At 47.7% G+C, this 20,774-nt stretch overlaps 1 protein-coding gene across 3 annotated transcripts in view; it reads right to left on the bottom strand.

Annotated features, from left to right (window-relative positions):
* Positions 1-1,095: 1,095 nt before the first annotated feature.
* Positions 1,096-20,774, bottom strand: part of GMEB2 (glucocorticoid modulatory element binding protein 2) — a 103,444-nt gene continuing 83,765 nt past the window's right edge. For 2 of the 3 annotated variants that reach the window (XM_030213339.1, XM_030213340.1), the window contains exons 4-10: positions 8,033-8,160; positions 7,254-7,357; positions 6,968-7,125; positions 5,678-5,749; positions 3,748-3,885; positions 3,487-3,609; positions 1,096-3,353 (exon numbers count right to left, since the gene is read on the bottom strand). In XM_030213339.1, the coding sequence (XP_030069199.1) occupies positions 2,758-3,353; positions 3,487-3,609; positions 3,748-3,885; positions 5,678-5,749; positions 6,968-7,125; positions 7,254-7,357; positions 8,033-8,160 (1,319 nt within the window). In that variant the 3' untranslated portion in view covers positions 1,096-2,757. The remainder of the gene's footprint in view (positions 3,354-3,486; positions 3,610-3,747; positions 3,886-5,677; positions 5,750-6,967; positions 7,126-7,253; positions 7,358-8,032; positions 8,161-20,774) is intronic. The other variant, XM_030213341.1, reaches the window with a different exon arrangement.

Here is a 20,774-nt window from a genome sequence, read left to right on the forward strand (position 1 = left end):
TAAATCACACGGTGAGGGGAAAAAAGGCCGCTCACCCCCAAAAAAGGTCGCTGCAACATAGCCAGAGCTCAGGCCTAAGAAGGCCTCTGGAGCTGTAAAAAGATAGGAAAGTTAAACCCGTGCAAAAAGCTCTAGGGACACTAGAGGGGCTAAAAACTAAAAAATAATGAGGAAAATAAGCAAAATACCTGCAGGGAAGGCACCAGGAAAAAAACATGCTGAGGAAAGGCCACAAATACAGCCTCTTTGCTCCGCAAAAAACTGAAGTCTGCTGGTCCTACGCTTGCATGTCAGGCAGGAAGGCATGCGCTCATGTGTGGTGGAATTATGCCAAAGGCCTTTTAAAGAGACAGGATGTTGGGCAGCGTCTGCAAAGGGCTCCATTGGATGACGAGAATATTATGGCCTGTTTGTCCTTGGAGAAAGCACAAACATAGCACAGACAATTGAGCTCCATACAAGTGACACACTGAAAAAAAAGTAAATAGTAGGGATGTGCTGCTGCTTTGTTTCATAAACATTAGGGAAAACCCTCCCAAATGTCATTAGTTATCCCTTTTGTTTCCACTTGGCTACCATTTTATTTATTTATAAAATACAAAGATGCCCGATATCTGGGCTGTCTCCCCCAAGCTAGTACGGTTACTTAAGCAATTCAACATGCCCTTCATGACCTTAACTTACCTGCCCCATCTTCTACCAGACCTCCTTCTTACCCCAAGTAAATCTTATGTTATTCCTGCCCTGCTGTTAGTTGAGATGGCACCAGTATGCTCCAAGCCAGCACCATTTTGTTGCACATTAGAATGCACTACTTTCTTGAGCATCTCCTCTATTTGAATCAGTACATTCTTCTGGCTGGACCCGAGCTCCATGCTGCGATATTATAGGGCACATGCCCAAGCCCAAGTGTCAGCCTCTGTTTCCATGATAAGGCTGCAAGTGACATCTGGATCTCAGACAGGTTGCGGAACCATTTCATCAGCAGAAGGGATGAGATCTGTGGAAATAGTTCAAACATTTCTCCAGGGTCCTATCAGATTCGTTGTTAGGCAGAGCATAAGGAAACAAACAAAACTACTCAGTTTTTAAACATATGTGTAAAAATTATTTTAATTTCAATTCCAAATACCAAGTTGATACTGACAAAACATTATACAAAATACTGTGGAACAAAAAAATACCACTTTTCCTCCTGGAACATCTTCCAGCAGGTAGACACAGACTTGGAAAGTATTTGTACAAGCCTTCTCTTTGCGAGCAAGACTCAGGTGTGCCAGAATGAACTGGCTTACCTACAGTTTCCATGTCAAATTTTCTGCATTGTATGATGCAATAAATATTCTATTTGAGTTGCATAGTATCCCTATGCAATCTGAGGAAATGCAACAGCATAGAGAACTCCAAAGAGATGTCAGTGAACAGTTCAGCTCTAATTCTAGGAGGATGTGCACACAGCAGAGTAGGCCTTTTGTGTCATGCAAACAGTTTTGATTAGGAGAACTTCCTGCAGATGATAATTCTACAGATGGAAGCCCATTCTATTTGATTTTTTTTTAGAACTTTGCTGATGTGTTTGGGGGAGCGAGGGCAGGGAGGAGCTGGGGAAAGCTCTTGTTTGTCTGTCGGCAGAGGTGGAACTCACTCTTACATTATGAAAAATCACAGTCCTCTCAACACCACTCTTGAGAAACAGATTTAGGATTCTCTTATTTATTATTTTCATGACTTTACACACAGGCCGGCCGCAGGCTGAGGGCACACTCAGTGAAATTAGTCAGTACCTAGAATACTGTTCCCATGTCTGAACATACACATTAGGAGACTTCTCAAAGACTGGCCACACTCCGGAAGAGGCTCAAGACAAGGGAAGGAACTTCTTAAGAGAGAAATCAAGAGCCCTGCAATATGTGTACCGGTGAGAAATGGGTCATATTATATATATGCCCTAGAATGGGATGCTGTTTCCTGCCCAACACACTGATATACACACAAAGACTTATGATCCTCTTAGAAGACAAATTTCTTTACATTCCCAGAAAATGACTGAAATCTTTCCTTTAGTATCAGACTACAGCAGCTCCCTTACAAAGCCAGGTGAATCAATCCAAATATTAAAAAAAGAACTAGAAATGCAAGGACCAGGTCTCAGGTCAGCTGCCTTTCCTTCCTCTTGCACTAATAGATATTTGTTAATGGATTTGCCGCCTGCTTTCAGCAAGCAACCTTTGATGCATATCAATCCTCTGTCTTATGCAGCTCTAAACCAGAAACAGTAGAATTAGTCTATTAAATCTAAGAAATGCTCTTTCTAAAATACCAACCTAAAAGTGCCCTCATTAGTATTTCAGGGAAAGGAAGATATCATAAAACCTTATTTTTTTTTTACCTGCAAGGGCAGGCTCACTACTCCCAGCATCCTCCTCACTGCTGTTCAGTAATACATCCTTTATGCTCAGAGACTTCACAGTTTCTGACCCCTAGCAATACAGTAATCACTTATACCATCTGGCTCCTACCACATGAATTGATTTTTCCTTCCCAATCTCCTGAGGGTGGCTGCATTTCTCAGTACCATTCATTCCTTTCCAAAGCCCCCCAACCCCAATGAATGCCAACAGGCCAGGATGTCTCGATACATAGGGCAGTGATCAGATTTTCTACCTTGACAGAAGTTTTGGCCTTCTTCTTGCTCTTGGGTATCCTCATCATATCTATCTGCAGACACAGCTCTCGTGTGCCCTCGCCTCAAGTCTCTCACTTCTGCTCCTGTTCTTCTGCCAGAGTTGACACCTCAATGGTTGTAGTGGTGCTGTTTTCCTCTGCCACAGAGGCTGCTAGAGCTACGATGGTGCTGCCAGTAGGAGCCATCTGTGCCACATTCTGCAGGGTGGTCCCGAGTCCAGGCAGCGTGAGCAGCTGGAACGGACTTAGCACCTTCACTACAGTACTACCATCCTGAATGGCTGCAGTGCTGAGAACAGTGAGGTTGGAGGAGTCGGGGTGGATCTCCAGTGCACTGGGGAAAGATGAACCCTGTGATGCCAAGACTGTGTATCCACCTAAGAATGGAGAGCTGGCCTGCGAGGAGCCTTTGCTTACAAGAGTTCCAGGAAGAGTTGACACCATTTTCCTGGAAGGAAGGCTAATTATCTGTGAGACTGGCACTCCCTGAGTCGAAGAAGGGATGGATATGGCAGCAGGGCCAGAGGTGGCACGTGAGAGTCGAGGTCTTTTCACAGGTGAAGGGATAGTGACAGGAGTCAGGGTCATCAGAACATTGTTGAGGTGCTGGGATTTGTGCTTTAGTTCCTTGGCTCGCTTTCTGTGCTCATCGCACTGCTGCTCCAGTGCTAGCAAAAGGAAACAAGAAAGGACAGTGTACAAAGATCAACAAAGACAAGCTATAGATTTCAGCTGTTTACCTGCATTCTCGCCTACTGTTTTAAGATCCTCCCTCCCCCCCCCCCCCCCCCCCCGCCTCACCTGCCAAATCTCTTGCCTGCTGTTCTCTTGAGCGATCCATTTGGTTTTTGTGACTTGCTAAAATCTTCTTCACCAAGTCCAACATGCCAAAGCTCTGCACAGTATTGTTCAGTAAGATGGCATCTTGAAAAAGATAATTGCAAACATGAGATAACACAATCAGCTCTGCGAGAGAGAGAGAGAGAGAGAGAGAGAGAAAGAAAGAAAGAAAGAAAGAAAGAAAGAAAGAAAGAAAGAAAGAGAGAGAGAGAAAGTGCTTACCTTGCAGCTGTAAGGGAGTATCCTGCAGTCGCTGTTGTAAGCCTTTCATGGTCTCCAGCAGCTCCTGCTGAAACTCCTGGATCACTTCATCTAGCAGGCCTGCATCATTCAGTCCCTGCCAAAACCCAAAGGTCTCATCTATGGGGAAAAAAAAAGAAAGAAAGGTTGCAACAAGTAAAATCAGAGCCTTTTAGAAATTCAGGCAGCCAGGAAACATTATACTGAAAGTGGCAGCACAGAGCTGTCATTGAAAGTGTTGTGCAGAGGAAGGGAACCACCACAAGTTCTGCAGTTGTATTACATGATCCCAGACTACAGAGAAATACTGGTGCTGGAGCCATACACTGCCTTTATAGAACAGGGCTCACAGTGCTGTTTTTCTCTGTCTCCATCTGCCGGTCAGCAAGCACAAACCGAAGGTCCTGAACTGGTCTGGTGAGGACACCAAGGAAAGCTGGAAAGGTTTGGACACATTTCTGGTGGACACAAAACATACTGCATCTGGATTTTCAAAAGGTATTTGACAAAGCCCCTCATGAGAGAGTCCCCAGGAAATTAAAAAGTCATTGGATAGGAGGAAATGTCCTACAATGGGCTGGAAACTGGCTCAAAGACAGGAAACAGAAGATAGGACTAAATGGTCAGTTTTCCAAATGGAGAAAAGGTTAGTAATGGAGTACCACAGGGGCCTGTAATTGTATTGAAGCTGTATAACATATTCATACATGATATGGGGAATGATGAGCAAGATAATCGATTTGAAGATACAAAACTACTCAAAGCTGTTAAACCAACAGAAGAATGTGATGAGCTGTAGGAGGATCTAGTGAGACTGGGGGGCTGGACATCTAACCGGCAGATGAGTTTGGGGGCATAGGTATCAATGTGAGCTACTGTTAAGATGTGTTAATTTACCACTAATTCATGCTATTTTAGCACAGGTCCCATTTTATGAAGACCTAGTTACTAATAACTGAGGTTAACAGTAAAATAACACATTTTAACAATAGCTCACATTGATAACGCCCCTCTCCCCTTAATGTGAACAAGCGGAAAATAATGCATATAGAGAAAAGTAATAAAAACTACAGGTACAAAATGCCATATTAGGAGTCACTGCTTAGGAAAAGCAGTCATTGTGAATAATATGCTGAAATTCTTGCCTCAGTGTGACGTGGTCAAAAAGGAAAATAGAATATTAGGCATTATGATTCCTTTCAGAATAATCCAGCTGTATTGATCCATGGTGTGACCATATCCTGAGTACTGTCTGCAGTTCTGGACATTTCACCTCAAAAAAAGATACACAGGAACAAGAAAAGGTACAGAGAGGGGCAACCAAAATGATAGAGTGGATGGAACAGCTTTCATGTGAAGAAAATAGCCCTAACCACTTCAGTCTAAGCTTGACGAGATAACTGAAAGGGGATATGATTGGTTTATAAAATCATGAGCGGGATGGAATGGGTAAGTAGGAAATTATTGATTAGTCTTTCAGATAGTATTAAAGACAACCAACACTTCTTTTATCCTCCCTAAGAATGTGTTTAAGTTGGACATTTTCAAAACTACTTGCATGCTCCTTTACAATTTTGCTCACACAAAAAATAGGCCCAAACCACCACAGCTACAGCTAGTTTGCATTCATGTCAATAATCAAGCAAAATGATGTGTGTAATTCAGTATTTGTGGAAATCCAACCAGTAAACAAGGAATCATAATATTTGCACCAATGTGGGCATTTTGATTATTTCACAGGCAATAGAAGGTACTATAAGCCAGGCAACTCTACTGGACAATGAGATTTTCCAGGCTATTCTTGAGAAGGACATGTCCTCTTTCTTTCCAGGTAAGATATGACTACAAAGTAGAGAACTGATCAAGATAAACTTCCCATGGCACTGGTCCAATCCCAATTGACAATACATACCCCCAATAGAAGAAATCCAATCACTGCTGTCCTCACAAGCTTCTATAGTGATGGTTGCAGGCGATCCATTCACTGCAAGAACACAAACAGAATATAGTTTAAAATAAATATGATTTCAAGATTAATGTCTGTTAGGACCAAAATAGGACAGTGATCAGCTGTTCTTCATCTCTATGAAACGCCTACACATTGCAACTACAAACAATTTGTCCAAAGTGCTTCACACATACACAATATATTAACAACCAACTAACTTATGAATATCCAGATTTCCACTGGCAAAGTTTCATCAACTGACTGAAAAAACTCAAACCTTGCCTGGTTTCCGTGATCTTTTAAAACTTGTAGAAATCAGTCTCTCTAACGTTCTTTGTAATACTTTTCCACCAAATTGGGGCAACTGAAACTCATCTGGATTGGCCACTGATAGAAACAGGATACTGGGCTTGATGGACCTTTCATCTAACCCAGGGGTAGGCAACTCCTGTCCTCGAGAGCCGCAGGCAGGTCAGGTTTTCAGGATATCCACAATGAGATAGATTTGCAAGCACTGCCTCCATGGTATGCAAATCTATCTCCTGCATATTCATTGTGGATATCCTGAAAACCTGACCTGCCTGTGGCTCTCGAGGACCGGAGTTGCCTACCCCTGATCTAACCCAATATGGCAAATATGTTCTTATGTAGAAGACACCTATCATCCTGCTACATGTATGTTTCCTATTGTGTATATTGTGAAACATCACACCTGATGCACACCAGCCAGCTACCACAGCAAATGAGAACCTCTCAGATCAAGCAGAATTCTTATCTGCACCCAGTTTCATAGGTTTATTTGCATCCACTGCAAAGCATCACTGCATCCTATTTTTCTGAAATAGGGTTTGGAACATGGTCTCTGTTGGGCACAGCTTTTGTTTTCAACCATCACTAGCGCAGCCAGTTCAACGACAGTAATCAGCTAAATCAGGTACATATGCACCCCAAGTCTGGCTTCTAGGTCTCACATTTAAGAAATGAAGTGAAGACTTTCTCCACAGCATCTCTATCCCCAAGCTGCCCCTGAGAAAAAAATGGTAGGACCAAAATTCGAGCCCAGGTCTTCCACAGGGCTACAGATATAGCTACTACTGCTAAGCTACAGGTATAGATCCTTAACATGTTTTTAACTTGTATATTATATTTAAAAAGTAATACCAGCAGGGAAAAACTAGGATAGAATGGGAAAACTAGACATGTAGTGCATAACTTCTTATGCCACCACAAAACTTCAGTGAAGAACATACATACTGTCTGTGGTGGCTGGAGTGATGGGAATATATTCCGTGGATGACTGGCTGCTGAGAGACACACGGGCCCCAGAGGGATCAATTTTGGTACTTCGGCAAGTGTTGGAACAGACCTTGGTATGATGATAAAAATCTAGCTCCCCTGAGTCCATGATTTTCCTGGAAGCAGAAACACAGAACATGTAAGATCTCAGACATAGGTGTAACTGAAAATGATAGAGAAGTCACAGCTCTTCCACATGTGATACCTGGGTTTGAAACATGACCAGAGAAAGAAACCAACCCACCTCAGCATGACCCCATTCATCCGAATTGCTCTCTTCCAGTCTTTCAGTGTGGACTTGCCAGCTAAATGCACAAACTCTTTGGGACTGATCAGGTGTTCATCATACTGTCAAAGAAAAAAAGATGTGAGGGGTAAAAGAGGAGACATCCCAGGTGCTAGGACAGACCTGGAGAAGATGTAGCTCTTCAAAATCAGCAGTATTTATTAGAAGAAACACCAAAAGAAATTCTGTTGCAGACTATATCCAGCACAGTTCAGTTTACAGCACAGCAGTACCATGGCCCAACACAGAAGACTATAGACAGAGCGCCTCAGGGTCCCTACTTCACTACTGATTTCCTGTTCTTGGCAGTCTCTCCTTACTGCCCAGCTGAAGCCACATAGTGAGGAACATACCACTTCAAACTAACTGACATCTCAGTTGTCTGGTCTATTACCATGGTTGATGCCTCTAACATTTTGCCATATGGAGTACCTATTAAATGTAATATGCAACACGCTGTAAGATACGTTGCTGTTATAGAAATATCGGTAAGGTATACACTGTAAGCATTTACTATGTTTGAATTGAAGTTTGTCCATCAATAAAAACCGTTTATACATAAATGTAATATGCAGGCACTTTCTGTGTGGATCACTTCCAAGTTCTGACACGTGAGACTGGGTTCAAGGCCAATGAACAGCAGAGTTTTAGATTCCAGGGTTCTTCTTGCCCATTAACAACTCAAAATGCCAAAGTGCAAAGAGAGACAGTCATGAGGTTACCTGTGCTGTCATTACCTGCACACACTTCACATTTATTCCTGGACACACAAACTTCCTCCAGATCAGGTTGGCTTTACTCTCTCCACATGTGATGGGGTAAATGATTTCAGCTTCCACATTCTCCTCTTCAGCCATCTTCACTTCTCCAAGAGAGAAAGCATTGAGAAAGAAGTTACACAGCAAGTCATTTAGTTCTCTGTTTCATCCCCAGCCCCTTATATCATACTGTCAGAATACATGAGCTGATAATTAGTAGTGGGTTCAACGTTCAAAAAAAGCAAAGGGGTTCTTCGAGGACAGCAGGCTGGATAATCTCACATCTGGGTGACATCAGGTGCAGAAGCTAATGAGCATTGTAGAAGTTTCTAGCAACATCCCACTGTGCATGCGCTGGTGCCTTCCCGCACGACATATGTTATGCTTTTTCACTTGTCGGGCGGGAAGGCACGAGCGCATGCACAGTGGGATGTTGCTAGAAACTTCTACAATGCTCGTTAGTCAGCTTCTGCACCTGATGTCACCCAGATGTGAGAATATCCAGCCTAAATCAACTCCTAGGGGAGGTGAAAGAGTATGTGAGAATATTTGGCTTGCTGTCCTCGGAGAACACCTGCTACAGGTAAGTAACTTTGCTTTCTCCAAGGACAAGCAGGCCTTCATATTCTCACAACTAGGAATCCCTAGCTGCCAGGCTCACCAAAAACAACAAAGCTAGGGTAATAAAGCCTCAAAATGTCAAGGCTAAAACTTCAGTTAACCTGAAACTATATACATACTAGCTGTGTGGTGCAACCTAGAGCAGAATAAAATAGGGCCTAGGAGGGTGGAGTTGGATTCTAGACACCGAACAAATTCTGCAAAACCGTCTGCCTGAAGTGGCTGATGCACCAAATATCTTGGTCAAGGTAATAGTGAGATGTGAATGTGTGGACAGATGACCATGTTACAGCTTTGCAAATCTCTTCTATGGAGGTTGATCTTGTGGGCTACCAACGCAGCTATGGCTCTGATATTGAGCCTTGATGTGACCCTCAAGAGTCAGCCCAGCCTGGGCATAACCAAAGGAGATGCATCCAATCTGCTATCCAATTTAAAAGTATACGTTAGCTGATGGCCACCCCCATCCAATTTGGGTTAAAAAAAAAAAAAAGGCCTTTGCTAGTCCTCGCGTGCCCATGCACACCGCGCATGCGCAGCCGTCTTCCCGCCCGAACCGGCTCGTGTTCGTCAGTCCCATATGTAGCAAGACAAAGACAAGGGAAGACACAACTCCAAAGGGAAGGCGGGCGGGTTTGTGAGAACAATCAGCCTGCTGTCCTCGGAGAATACCTTCTACATGTATGTAGCATTCGCTTTCTCCGAGGACAAGCAGGCTGCTTGTTCTCACTGATGGGGTATCCCTAGCCCCCAGGCTCACTCAAAACAACAAACATGGTCAATTGGGCCTCGCAACGGTGAGGACATAACTGAGATTGACCTAACACTTTATCCAACTAACTGAGAGTGTAGCCTGGAACAGAATAAGCATGGGCCTAGGGGGGTGGAGTTGGATTCTAAACCCGAACAGATTCTGAAGCACTGAGTGCCCGAACCAACTGTCACGTCGGGTATCCTGCTGCAGGCAGTAATGAGATGTGAATGTGTGGACAGATGACCACGTCGCAGCTTTGCAGATCTCTTCAATAGTGGCTGACTTCAAGTGGGCCGCTGACGCAGCCATGGCTCTGACATTGTGAGCCGTGACATGACCCTCAAGAGCCAGCCAAGCCTGGGCGTAAGTGAAGGAAATGCAATCTGCTAGCCAATTGGATATGGTGCGTTTCCCTACAGCCACTCCCCTCCTGTTGGGATCAAAAGAAACAAACAATTGGGCGGACTGTCTGTTGGGCTGTGTCCGCTCCAGATAGAAGGCCAATGCTCTCTTGCAGTCCAATGTGTGCAGCTGACGTTCAGCAGGGCAGGAATGAGGACGGGGAAAAAATGTTGGCAAGACAATTGACTGGTTCAGATGGAACTCCGACACTACCTTTGGCAAGAACTTAGGGTGAGTGCGGAGGACTACTCTGTTATGATGAAATTTGGTGTAAGGGGCCTGGGCTACCAGGGCCTGAAGCTCACTGACTCTACGAGCTGAAGTAACTGCCACCAAGAAAATGACCTTCCAAGTCAAGTACTTCAGATGGCAGGAGTTCAGTGGCTCAAAAAGAGGTTTCATCAGCTGGGTGAGAACGACATTGAGATCCCATGACACTGTAGGAGGTTTGACGGGGGGCTTTGACAAAAGCAAACCTCTCATGAAGCGAACAACTAAAGGCTGTCCTGAGATCGGCTTACCTTCCACACGGTAATGGTATGCACTGATTGCACTAAGGTGAACCCTTACAGAGTTGGTCTTGAGACCAGACTCAGTCAAGTGCAGAAGGTATTCAAGCAGGGTCTGTGTAGGACAAGAGCGAGGATCTAGGGCCTTGCTGTCACACCAGACGGCAAACCTCCTCCATAAAAAGAAGTAACTCCTCTTAGTGGAATCTTTCCTGGAAGCAAGCAAGATACGGGAGACACCCTCTGACAGACCCAAAGAGGCAAAGTCTACGCTCTCAACATCCAGGCCGTGAGAGCCAGAGATCGGAGGTTGGGATGCAGAAGCGCCCCTTCGTCCTGTGTGATGAGGGTCGGAAAACACTCCAATCTCCACGGTTCTTCGGAGGACAACTCCAGAAGAAGAGGGAACCAGATCTGACGCGGCCAAAACGGAGCAATCAGAATCATGGTGCCTCGGTCTTGCTTGAGTTTCAACAAAGTCTTCCCCACCAGAGGTATGGGAGGATAAGCATACAGCAGACCTTCCACCCAGTCCAAGAGGAAGGCATCCGATGCCAGTCTGCCGTGGGCCTGAAAGCTGGAACAGAACTGAGGGACTTTGTGGTTGGCTCGAGATGCAAAGAGATCTATCAAGGGGGTGCCCCACACCTAGAAGATCTGGCGCACTACTCTGGAGTTGAGCGACCACTCGTGAGGTTGCATGATCCTGCTCAACCTGTCGGCCAGACTGTTGTTTACGCCTGCCAGATATGTGGCTTTGAGCAACATGCCGTGACGACGAGCCCAGAGCCACATGCTGACGGCTTCCTGACACAGGGGGCGAGATCCGGTGCCCCCCTGCTTGTTGATGTAATACATGGCAACCTGGTTGTCTGTCTGAATTTGGATAATTTGGTGGGACAGCCGATCTCTGAAAGCCTTCAGAGCGTTCCAGACCTCTCGTAACTTCAGGAGATTGATCTGCAGATCGCGTTCCTGGAGGGACCAGCTTCCCTGGGTGTGAAGCCCATCGACATGAGCTCCCCACCCCAGGAGAGACGCATCCGTACTCAGCACTTTTTGTGGCTGAGGAATTTGGAAAGGACGTCCCAGAGTCAAATTGGACCAAATCGTCCACCAATACAGGGATTTGAGAAAACTCGTGGACAGGTGGATCACGTCTTCTAGATCCCCAGCAGCCTGAAACCACTGGGAAGCTAGGGTCCATTGAGCAGATCGCATGTGAAGGCGGGCCATGGGAGTCACATAAACTGTGGAGGCCATGTGGCCCAACAATCTCAACATCTGCCGAGCTGTGATCTGCTGGGACGCTCGCACCCGAGAGACGAGGGACAACAAGTTGTTGGCTCTCGTCTCTGGGAGATAGGCACGAGCCGTCCGAGAATCCAGCAGAGCTCCTATGAATTCGAGTCTCTGTACTGGGAGAAGATGGGACTTTGGGTAATTTATCACAAACCCCAGTAGCTCCAGGAGGCGAATAGTCATCTGCATGGACTGTAGAGCTCCTGCCTCGGATGTGTTCTTCACCTGCCAATCGTCGAGATAGGGGAACACGTGTACTCCCAGCCTGCAAAGCGCTGCTGCTACTACTGCCAGGCACTTCGTGAACACTCTGGGCGTAGAGGTGAGCCCAAAGGGTAGCACACAGTACTGGAAGTGACGTGTGCCCAGCTGAAATCGCAGATACTGCCTGTGAGCTGGCAGTATCGGGATGTGCGTGTAGGTATCCTTCAAGTCCAGAGAGCATAGCCAGTCGTTTTCCTGAATCATGGGAAGAAGGGTGCCCAGGGAAAGCATCCTGAACTTTTCCTTGACCAGATATTTGTTCAGGGCCCTTAGGTCTAGGATGGGACGCATCCCCCCTGTTTTCTTTTCCACAAGGAAGTACCTGGAATAGAATCCCAGCCCTTCTTGCCCGGATGGCACGGGCTCGACCGCATTGGCGCTGAGAAGGGCGGAGAGTTCCTCTGCAAGTACCTGCTTGTGCTGGAAGCTGTAGGATTGAGCTCCCGGTGGGCAATTTGGAGGTTTCGAGGCCAAATTGAGGGTGTATCCTTGCCGGACTATTTGAAGAATCCAACGGTCGGAGGTTATGAGAGGCCACCTTTGGTGAAAAACTTTCAACCTCCCCCCCGACCGGCAGGTCGCCCGGCACTGATACGTTGATGTCGGCTATGCTCTGCTGGAGCCAGTCAAAAGCTCGCCCCCTGCTTTTGCTGGGGAGCCGTGGGGCCTTGCTGAGGCGCACGCTGCTGACGAGAGCAAGCGCGCTGGGGCTTAGCCTGGGCCGCAGGCTGTCGAGAAGGAGGACTGTACCTACGCTTACCAGAAGAGTAGGGAACAGTCTTCCTTCCCCCATAAAAACGTCTACCTGAGGAGGTAGATGCTGAAGGCTGCTGGCGGGAGAACTTGTCGAAAGCGGTATCCCGCTAGTGGAGCTGCTCTACCACCTGTTCGACTTTCTCTCCAAAAATGTTGTCCGCTCGGCAAGGGGAGTCCGCAATCCGCTGCTGGATCCTATTCTCCAGGTCGGAGGCACGCAGCCATGAGAGTCTGCGCATCACCACACCTTGAGCAGTGGCCCTGGACGCAACATCAAAGGTATCATATACCCCTCTGGCCAGGAATTTTCTGCACGCCTTCAGCTGCCTGACCACCTCCTGAAATGGCTTGGCTTGCTCAGGAGGGAGCTTGTCCACCAAGCCCGCCAACTGCCGCACATTGTTCCGCATATGGATGCTCGTGTAGAGCTGGTAAGACTGAATTTTGGCCACGAGCATAGAAGAATGGTAGGCCTTCCTCCCAAAGGAGTCTAAGGTTCTAGAGTCCTTGCCCGGGGGCGCCGAAGCATGCTCCCTAGAACTCTTAGCCTTCTTTAGGGCCAGATCCACCACACCAGAGTCGTGAGGCAACTGAGTGCGCATCAGCTCTGGGTCCCCATGAATCCGGTACTGGGACTCGATCTTCTTGGGAATGTGGGGATTAGTTAAAGGCTTGGTCCAGTTCGCCAGCAATGTCTTTTTTAGGACATGATGCATGGGTACTGTGGACACTTCCTTAGGTGGAGAAGGATAGTCCAAGAGCTCAAACATTTCAGCCCTGGGCTCATCCTCCGCAACCACTGGGAAGGGGATGGCCGTAGACATCTCCTGGACAAAGGCCGCAAAAGACAGACTCTCGAGAAAGCTGCCTTTCAGGGGAGGGAGTGGGATCAGAAGGAAGACCCTCAGACTCCTCGTCAGAGAAATATCTGATGTTCTCCTCCTCCTCCCACGAGGCCTCACCATCGGTATCAGACACAAGTTCATGAACCTGTGTCTGAAGCTGTGCCCGACTCCGTGGAAACACGGCCACGGTGGGAGCATCAAGAGGTAGACTCCCTCGCCAGCACCGGCGAAGCTCCCTCCGCCGACGGGGAGCCTTCCTGGGAGGCGGCCGCAGTCGGTACCGCAAGCGGCACCGATGTCGGAGACCTCACCCCGGGCAAGGGGCCAGCCGGCGCCTCACTCGACGGTACTGGTGGCGCAAGCACCCCCGGTACCAGAGGGGAAGGGCGCAACAGCTCTCCCAGGATCTCCGGGAGAATGGCCCGGAGACTCTCGTGCAGAGCGGCTGTGGAGAAAGACATGGAAGCCGATGCAGGCGTCGAGGTCAGAGTCTGTTCCGGGCGTGGAGGCTGTTCCGGGCTGTCCAAGGTGGAGTGCATCGACACCTCCTGAACAGAGGGTGAGCGGTCCTCCCGGTGCCGATGCCTACTGGGTGCCGACTCCCTCGGTGACCCAGAGCTCTCGGTACCGATGCGGGAAGGAGACCGGTGTCGATGCTTCTTTGATTTTTTCAAACGAAGCATGTCACCGGAGCTTCCCGGTACCGACGAGGAGGACGTAGAATCCAGCCGTCTCTTCCTCGGGGCCGAGGCCGAAGAAGGTCGGTCTCGGGGAGGGGGGGGGGGGGAGCTGTACCGCAGGAGCCCTCAGGGTAGGGGGAGACCCACCCGAAGGCTCACCGCCACCAGCGGGGGAATGGACAGCCCTCACCTGCACTCCAGTCGAAGCACCACCTTCCGACGACATCAGCAACAGTGGAGGTCCCGGTACCACCGACGCCGACGCAGCCTTTCGATGTCTCGGTACCGACGATGCAGAGGGTCGATACCTCGATGCAGTCAATGCCGAGGTCGAAGGTCTTGATGCTGCCGACGTCGATGCACTTGATGACTCCGGTGCTGTTGTCGACGAAGAGCCCGAGAACAACACGTTCCACTGGGCCAATCTCGCAACCTGAGTCCTCTTCTGTAAAAGAGCGCAAAGACTACAGGCCTGCGGTCGGTGCCCAGCCCCCAGACACTGAAGACACGACGCGTGCCTATCAGTGAGCGAGATTACCCGGGCGCACTGGGTGCACTTCTTGAAGCCGCTGGGAGACTTCGATGACATGGGCGGAAAAATCACGCCGGCGAAATCAAAATTCGTAATGGCGACTAAGGGCACCAAAAAATAGGGAGAGAGAAAAAACCCGTACCGAGGCCCCAAAAAAGGCCTACCCCGAAAGCGAAAGGAAACTTACGTCGGGGAAACAAACTGGACACACGGGAAGGGACAAGACCGAGGTCTTCTCTTTTTTTTTTTTTTAACGAAATCGCGAAGACGCGCGAGGGTCAACTTTGAGGGGCACGAAACGGCGCAAAACACGACCGTCCCGAGCGTGGACAAAAGAAGACTGACGAACACGAGCCGGTTCGGGCGGGAAGACGGCCGCGCATGCGCGGTACACATGGGCGCGCAAGGACTAGCAAAGGCCTTTGCTAGTGAAGTTTCCGATTGGAGGGACTGCCGTGGACGTCACCCATCAGTGAGAACAAGCAGCCTGCTTGTCCTCGGAGAAAGAAGGCTAAGGCTCACCTGCAGTCTAAGGTATGCAGTACACTTCTACTAGGATGGGCATGTGGTTTTGGGGAAAAATGTTAGTAGAACGACTGACTGATTAAGCTAGAACTCCAACACTACCTTAGGAGGAACTTAAGGGTGCATGTGAAAAACTATTCTGTTGTGATGAAATTTAATGTAAGGCAGATGAGGCACTAGGGCATGGAGCTCCCTGACCCTGCGAGCTGAAGTGATTGCCACCAAAAACACAACTTTCCAGGTCAAATACTTCAGATGACAGGAATCAAGAAGCTCAAAAGCAGTTTTCATCAGCTGGGTGAGGATTACGTTGAGATCCCATGACACTGTTGGAGGCTTAACTTATAATAAGGTATTTATATAATTTATTATGTTATTTGTTAGAGAGGTATTGTTAAGTTGATATTTCCCTTAGTTTTTCTTAAGTTGCAGGTTTGACAGGGGATTTTTTTTTTTTTTTTACAACAAACCTCTCATGAAATGAACAACTAAAAGATGTACAGAGATGGACTTGCCTCCTACATGGTGATTAAACAGAGAGTAGGATTAAGGGGTCAATATTCGTAATGGAGAAGGGTTGTTAGCGGGGTCCCTCAGGGATCGATGCTGGGACCTCTGCTTTTTAACATATTCATTAATAGGGTTACCATATGGCTCCAGAAAAAGGAGGATGGATTGAGCCAGCCGGGTTTTACTTCCATTGCTTTCAATGGAAAGCAATTGCTTTCAATGGAAGTAATTGAGCCAGCCGGGTTTTACTTCCATTGCTTTCAATGGAAAGCAATGGAAGTAAAACCCAGCTGGCTCAATCCGTCCTCCTTTTTCTGGAGCCATATGGTAACCCTATTCATAAATGACCTAGAGATGGGGGTAACTAGTGAGGTAATCAAATTTGCCGATGACACAAAGTTATTCAAAGTAGTCAAATTGCGGGAAGATTGTGAAAAACTACAAGAGGACCTTACGAGACTGGGAGATTGGGCGTCTAAATGGCAGATGACGTTTAATGTGAACAAGTGCAAAGTGATGCATGTGGGAAAGAGGAACCCAAACTATAACTACGTCATACAAGGTTCAGCGTTGGGAGTCATGGACCAAGAAAGGGATCTAGGTGTCATCATTGATGATATGTTGAAAACTTCTACACAATGTGCTGCTGCCAGTGGCGTACCAAGGGGGGGGCGGTGGGGGCGGTCCGCCCCGGGTGCACGCCGCTGGGGGGGTGGGGTGCCGCGCACCTGTCTGCTCCACTCGATCTGTGCTCCCTCTGCCCCGGAACAGGTTACTTCCTGTTCCGGGGCAGAGGGAGCCTGGAACGAGCGAAGCAGACAGGATCGCGGCACCCCCCCCAGCAGGTAAAAATGCACCGGGGGGGGGGGGGGGTCCTTTCGCCGGGGGGGGGGGGTCGCGCTGCCCCCGGGGGGGGGGGGGGGCGCATTGGCGATCCACCCCGGGTGTCAGCCACCCTAGGAACGCCACTGGCTGCTGCGGCTAGGAAAGAAAATAGAATGTTGGGTATCATTAGGAAAAGGATTGAAAACAAAAATAAGGATATTATTCTGCCATTGTATCGCTCCATGGTGCGACCGCACCTTGAGTATTGTGTTCAATTCTGGTCGCCGCACCTCAAAAAAGACATAGTGGAATTGGAAAAGGTGAAGAAGGGCGACAAAGATGATACAGGGGATGGGACGACTTCCCTATCAGGATAGGCTGAAGAAGTTGGGGATTCTTCAGCTTGGACAAAAGGCGGCTGAGGGGAGATATGATAGAGGTCTATAAGATAATGAGTGGAATGGAACAGGTCGATGTGGAGCATCTGTTTACGCTTTCCAAAAATACTAGGAGAAGGGGGCATGTGATGAAGCTGCAGTGTGGTAAATTTAAAACGAATCGGAGGAAATTTTTCTTCACTCAACTCGTAGTTAAACTCTGGAATTCGCTGCCGGAAAAGGTGATTAAGGCGGTTAACTTAGCGGACTTCAAAAAAGGGTTGGATGGCTTCCTGGAGGAAAAAGCCATAGAACATTATTGAATGGACGAGGGAATAATACAGTATTTCTAGGATGGGCGGGACAAATTGCTTGTTCTTTTGGCCGCTGTCGGTGACAGGGTGCTAGGCTCCATGGACCCTTGGTCTGTCCCAGCATGGGAATGCTTATGTACTTATGTAATAAGCACCAATTGAACCGAGGTGAACCCTTACAGAGTTGTTTTTCTAACCAGACTCGGAGAGGTGTAGGATGTATTCAAGCAGGATTTTGAAGGGCAAGAAAAAGGATTTAGGGCCTTGTCCTCATACCAGATGGCAAATATCCTCAAGTAACACATCTTAATGGAATCTTTCCTGTAAGCGAGCAAGACACAAGAGATGCCCTCTGGCAAATTCAAGGATTCTAATTCTATGCTCTCAACATACAAGCCGTGAGGGGCCAGAGATTGGAGGTTGGGATGTAGAAGGGAACCCTCATTCTGTGTAATGAGGATCGGAAAACAGTCCAATCTCCACAGATCTTCAGAGGACAATTCCAAAAGAAGGAACCAGATCTGCCTTGGCCAGTAAGGGGTGATCTGAATCACAGTTCCCTGATCTTGCTTGAGTTTCAGCAAAGTCTTCTCTATGAGAGGTATTGAAGACCTTCCCCCCAGAGCAGGAGAAATGCATACGACACTAGCTTGCCATGTGATCTGAGCCTGGAGCAGAACTGAGGGACTTTGCTGTTGAGATGAGTGACAAAAAGATCCACCGAGGGAGTGCCCCATTCTCGAAAGATCTTTCGGGCTCTGCCCATGTTGAGAGACCCCTCGTGCAGTTGCAGCACCCTGCTCAGTCTGTCCACCAGGCAGTTGTTTTTCCCCAGCAGGTATGTGGACCGAAGGTCTATCCCATGAAGCAGAGCCCACTGCAACATGTTTACCACCTCTTGACACAAAGGGTAGGATCCCGTACCGCCCCTCCCCCCCACTTGATGACAAAGAACATCGCAACCTGGTTGACTATTTGAATCAGAATAAATTTGGTTCTGTAGTCAATCTCTGAAAGCCTTTAGCACGTTCCAAATGGCCCTGAGCTCGAGGATATTGGTATGTAACTGCTTTTCCTGAGCAGACCATTTCCCTTGAGTGTGAAGCCCAACTACATGTGCTCCCCATCCCAGGTTGGATGCATCTGTTGTCCACACCTTCTGAGGAGGTGGAATTTGGAATAGCCCAATTGAGAGCGGATTCGACCACCATTGGTGTGGCAATTGGGACTTCTCGAATCTGGGTGCCTTCTGGATATGGTAGTGTGTATCCACCTTCTTTGGTGCGACCTGCACTGTGAAGGGAGATTCCCAGTTCTTCAACAGCGTGTCCCTAAAGATAGGATGCACAGGTACCGTAACCCCTTTTTTAAGAGAAGACTTATAACCCAGGACAGTTAACATCTTCACCCTGGATTCCTCCTTCATCTCCTACTTAAATGGGACGGCAGAAGCCATCTCCCTCACAAAGCCAGTGAAAGAGAGTTCCTCAGGTGGAGATTTTCATCTCTCTTGAGGTGGGGAAGTATCAGAGGGTATTCCATATGACTCCTCGGATGAAAAGTAATGTGGATCCTTCTCTGACTCCCATGAGCATTCCCAGTCAGACTCTTCAGCATAATCAGATCTTAGTCTGCTCCGGCCTTGGCCTACAGGAATGATGTCCACGCCCCGAAGAGACCCGAGGTACAGTCCCTACTCTCAGACTGCAGGGAAGCTTCCTCCCCCAATGTTGAGAGCGGTACTGTATACGTCGATGTCAACATTTGTCACCCTTTGAGGTGCCGGCGTCGAGGATTTCTGCACCGGCATCGATGGAGCCTCAGTAGGGAGCTGGGGTTGTTCTGCCAGTGGCGCAAGCTCCCTCGATGCCTGAGTAGTGTGCCCTTGCAACTACTGTGCCAGCTCCTCCCTGATCATGGTCTGGAACTGCTCATTGAAGGCAGGCATTGGCACAGGAGGGAGAGAGCCTGAGAAGGCACTGGTGTCAAACCGGTAGATGGGACCTGGCCACTTGGAGACTTGCACACCGACACCTCTTCCACAAAGGGTGAGTGCTCCTCTTGGTGCCAGTGCTTCTCGGGTATCAGTGCATCCAATGCCACAATGCTCCCTGTACTGTGATTCGAGAAAGACTGGTGCTTATGCTTCTTGGGCTTCCCCCAATGTATAAACCCCTGGTCCTTCGGTGCCAACAAAGACAAAGTCGAACCCGTATGCGTCCTTGGGTCCAATGCTGACCAGTCCTGGGGCCTGCTATCAGTGCCCAATATCAAGACAGGTGGAGGCCTCCTTGAGCCTAGTGCACTCCCAGTGGATGCTGAAGTCCGAAAAGCCATGGGGGTCGATGTTGCCAGTACCGATGCATCGGCCTTTGAGGAGTCAACATAAGAACATGAGTAGCCATACTGAGTCTAGCCCAGTACCATGTTTCCTGCAGTGGCCAAGCCAGATTACAAGTATCTGGCAGAAAACCAGATCATAGCAACATTCCATGCTACCAATCCCAGGGCAAGCAGTTGCTTCCCCATGTCTGTCTCAATAGCAGACTATGGACTTTTCCTCCAGGAACTTGTTCAAACCTTTTTTTAAACCCAGATATGCTAACCATTGGTACTATATCATCTAGCAAAGAGTTCCATAGCTTAACTATTCGTTGAGTGAAAAAATATTTCCTCCTATTTGTTTTAAAAGTATTTCCATGTAACTTCCATGAGTGTCCCCCTAGTCTTTGTACTTTTGGAACGAGTAAAAAATTGATTTACTTCTACTAGTTCTACACCACTCAGGATTTTGTAGATCTCAATCATATCTCCTCTCATCCGTCTGTTTTCCAAGCTGAAGAACCCTAACCTCTTTAGCCTTTCCTCAGAGGAGTTCCATCCCCTTGTATCATTTTGGTCGCTCTTCTTTGAACCTTTTCTATTTCTGCTATTTCTTTTTGACATTCGGCAACTAGAACTGAACGCAATACTCAAGGTGAGATCGCACCATGGAGCAATACAGAGGCATTATAGTATTTTAGGTCTTATTCACCATCCCTTTCCTAATAACTCATAACATACTGTTTGCTTTTTTGACTGCCGCCACACACTGAGCAGAAGATTTCAGAATATTATCTACAAAGACACAGATCTTTTTCTTGGGTGCTGACCCCCAAGGTGGACTCTAGCATCAGGTAATTATGATTCGGATTCTTTCCAATGTACATCACCTTGCATTTGTCCACATTAAATTTCATCTGCCATTTTGATGCCTAGTCTTCCAATTTCCTACGGTCTTCTTGCAATATTTCACAGTCCGCATGTGTTTTAACAACCTTGAATAGTTTTGTGTCATCTGCAAATTTAATCTCCTCAATCGTCGTTCAGATTTCATATCATTTATAAACAAGTTAAATAGCACCGGTCCCAGTACTGATCCCTGCAGCACTCCACTATTCATCCTCCTCCTACTTAATCTTCCATGCTCGCTGAGTTCTCACCTGCATTTGTAAACAGAGAGAAC

This window comes from Microcaecilia unicolor, chromosome 8, assembly GCF_901765095.1.
Source record: "Microcaecilia unicolor chromosome 8, aMicUni1.1, whole genome shotgun sequence".
In the NCBI taxonomy this organism is placed as follows: Eukaryota; Metazoa; Chordata; class Amphibia; order Gymnophiona; family Siphonopidae; genus Microcaecilia; species Microcaecilia unicolor.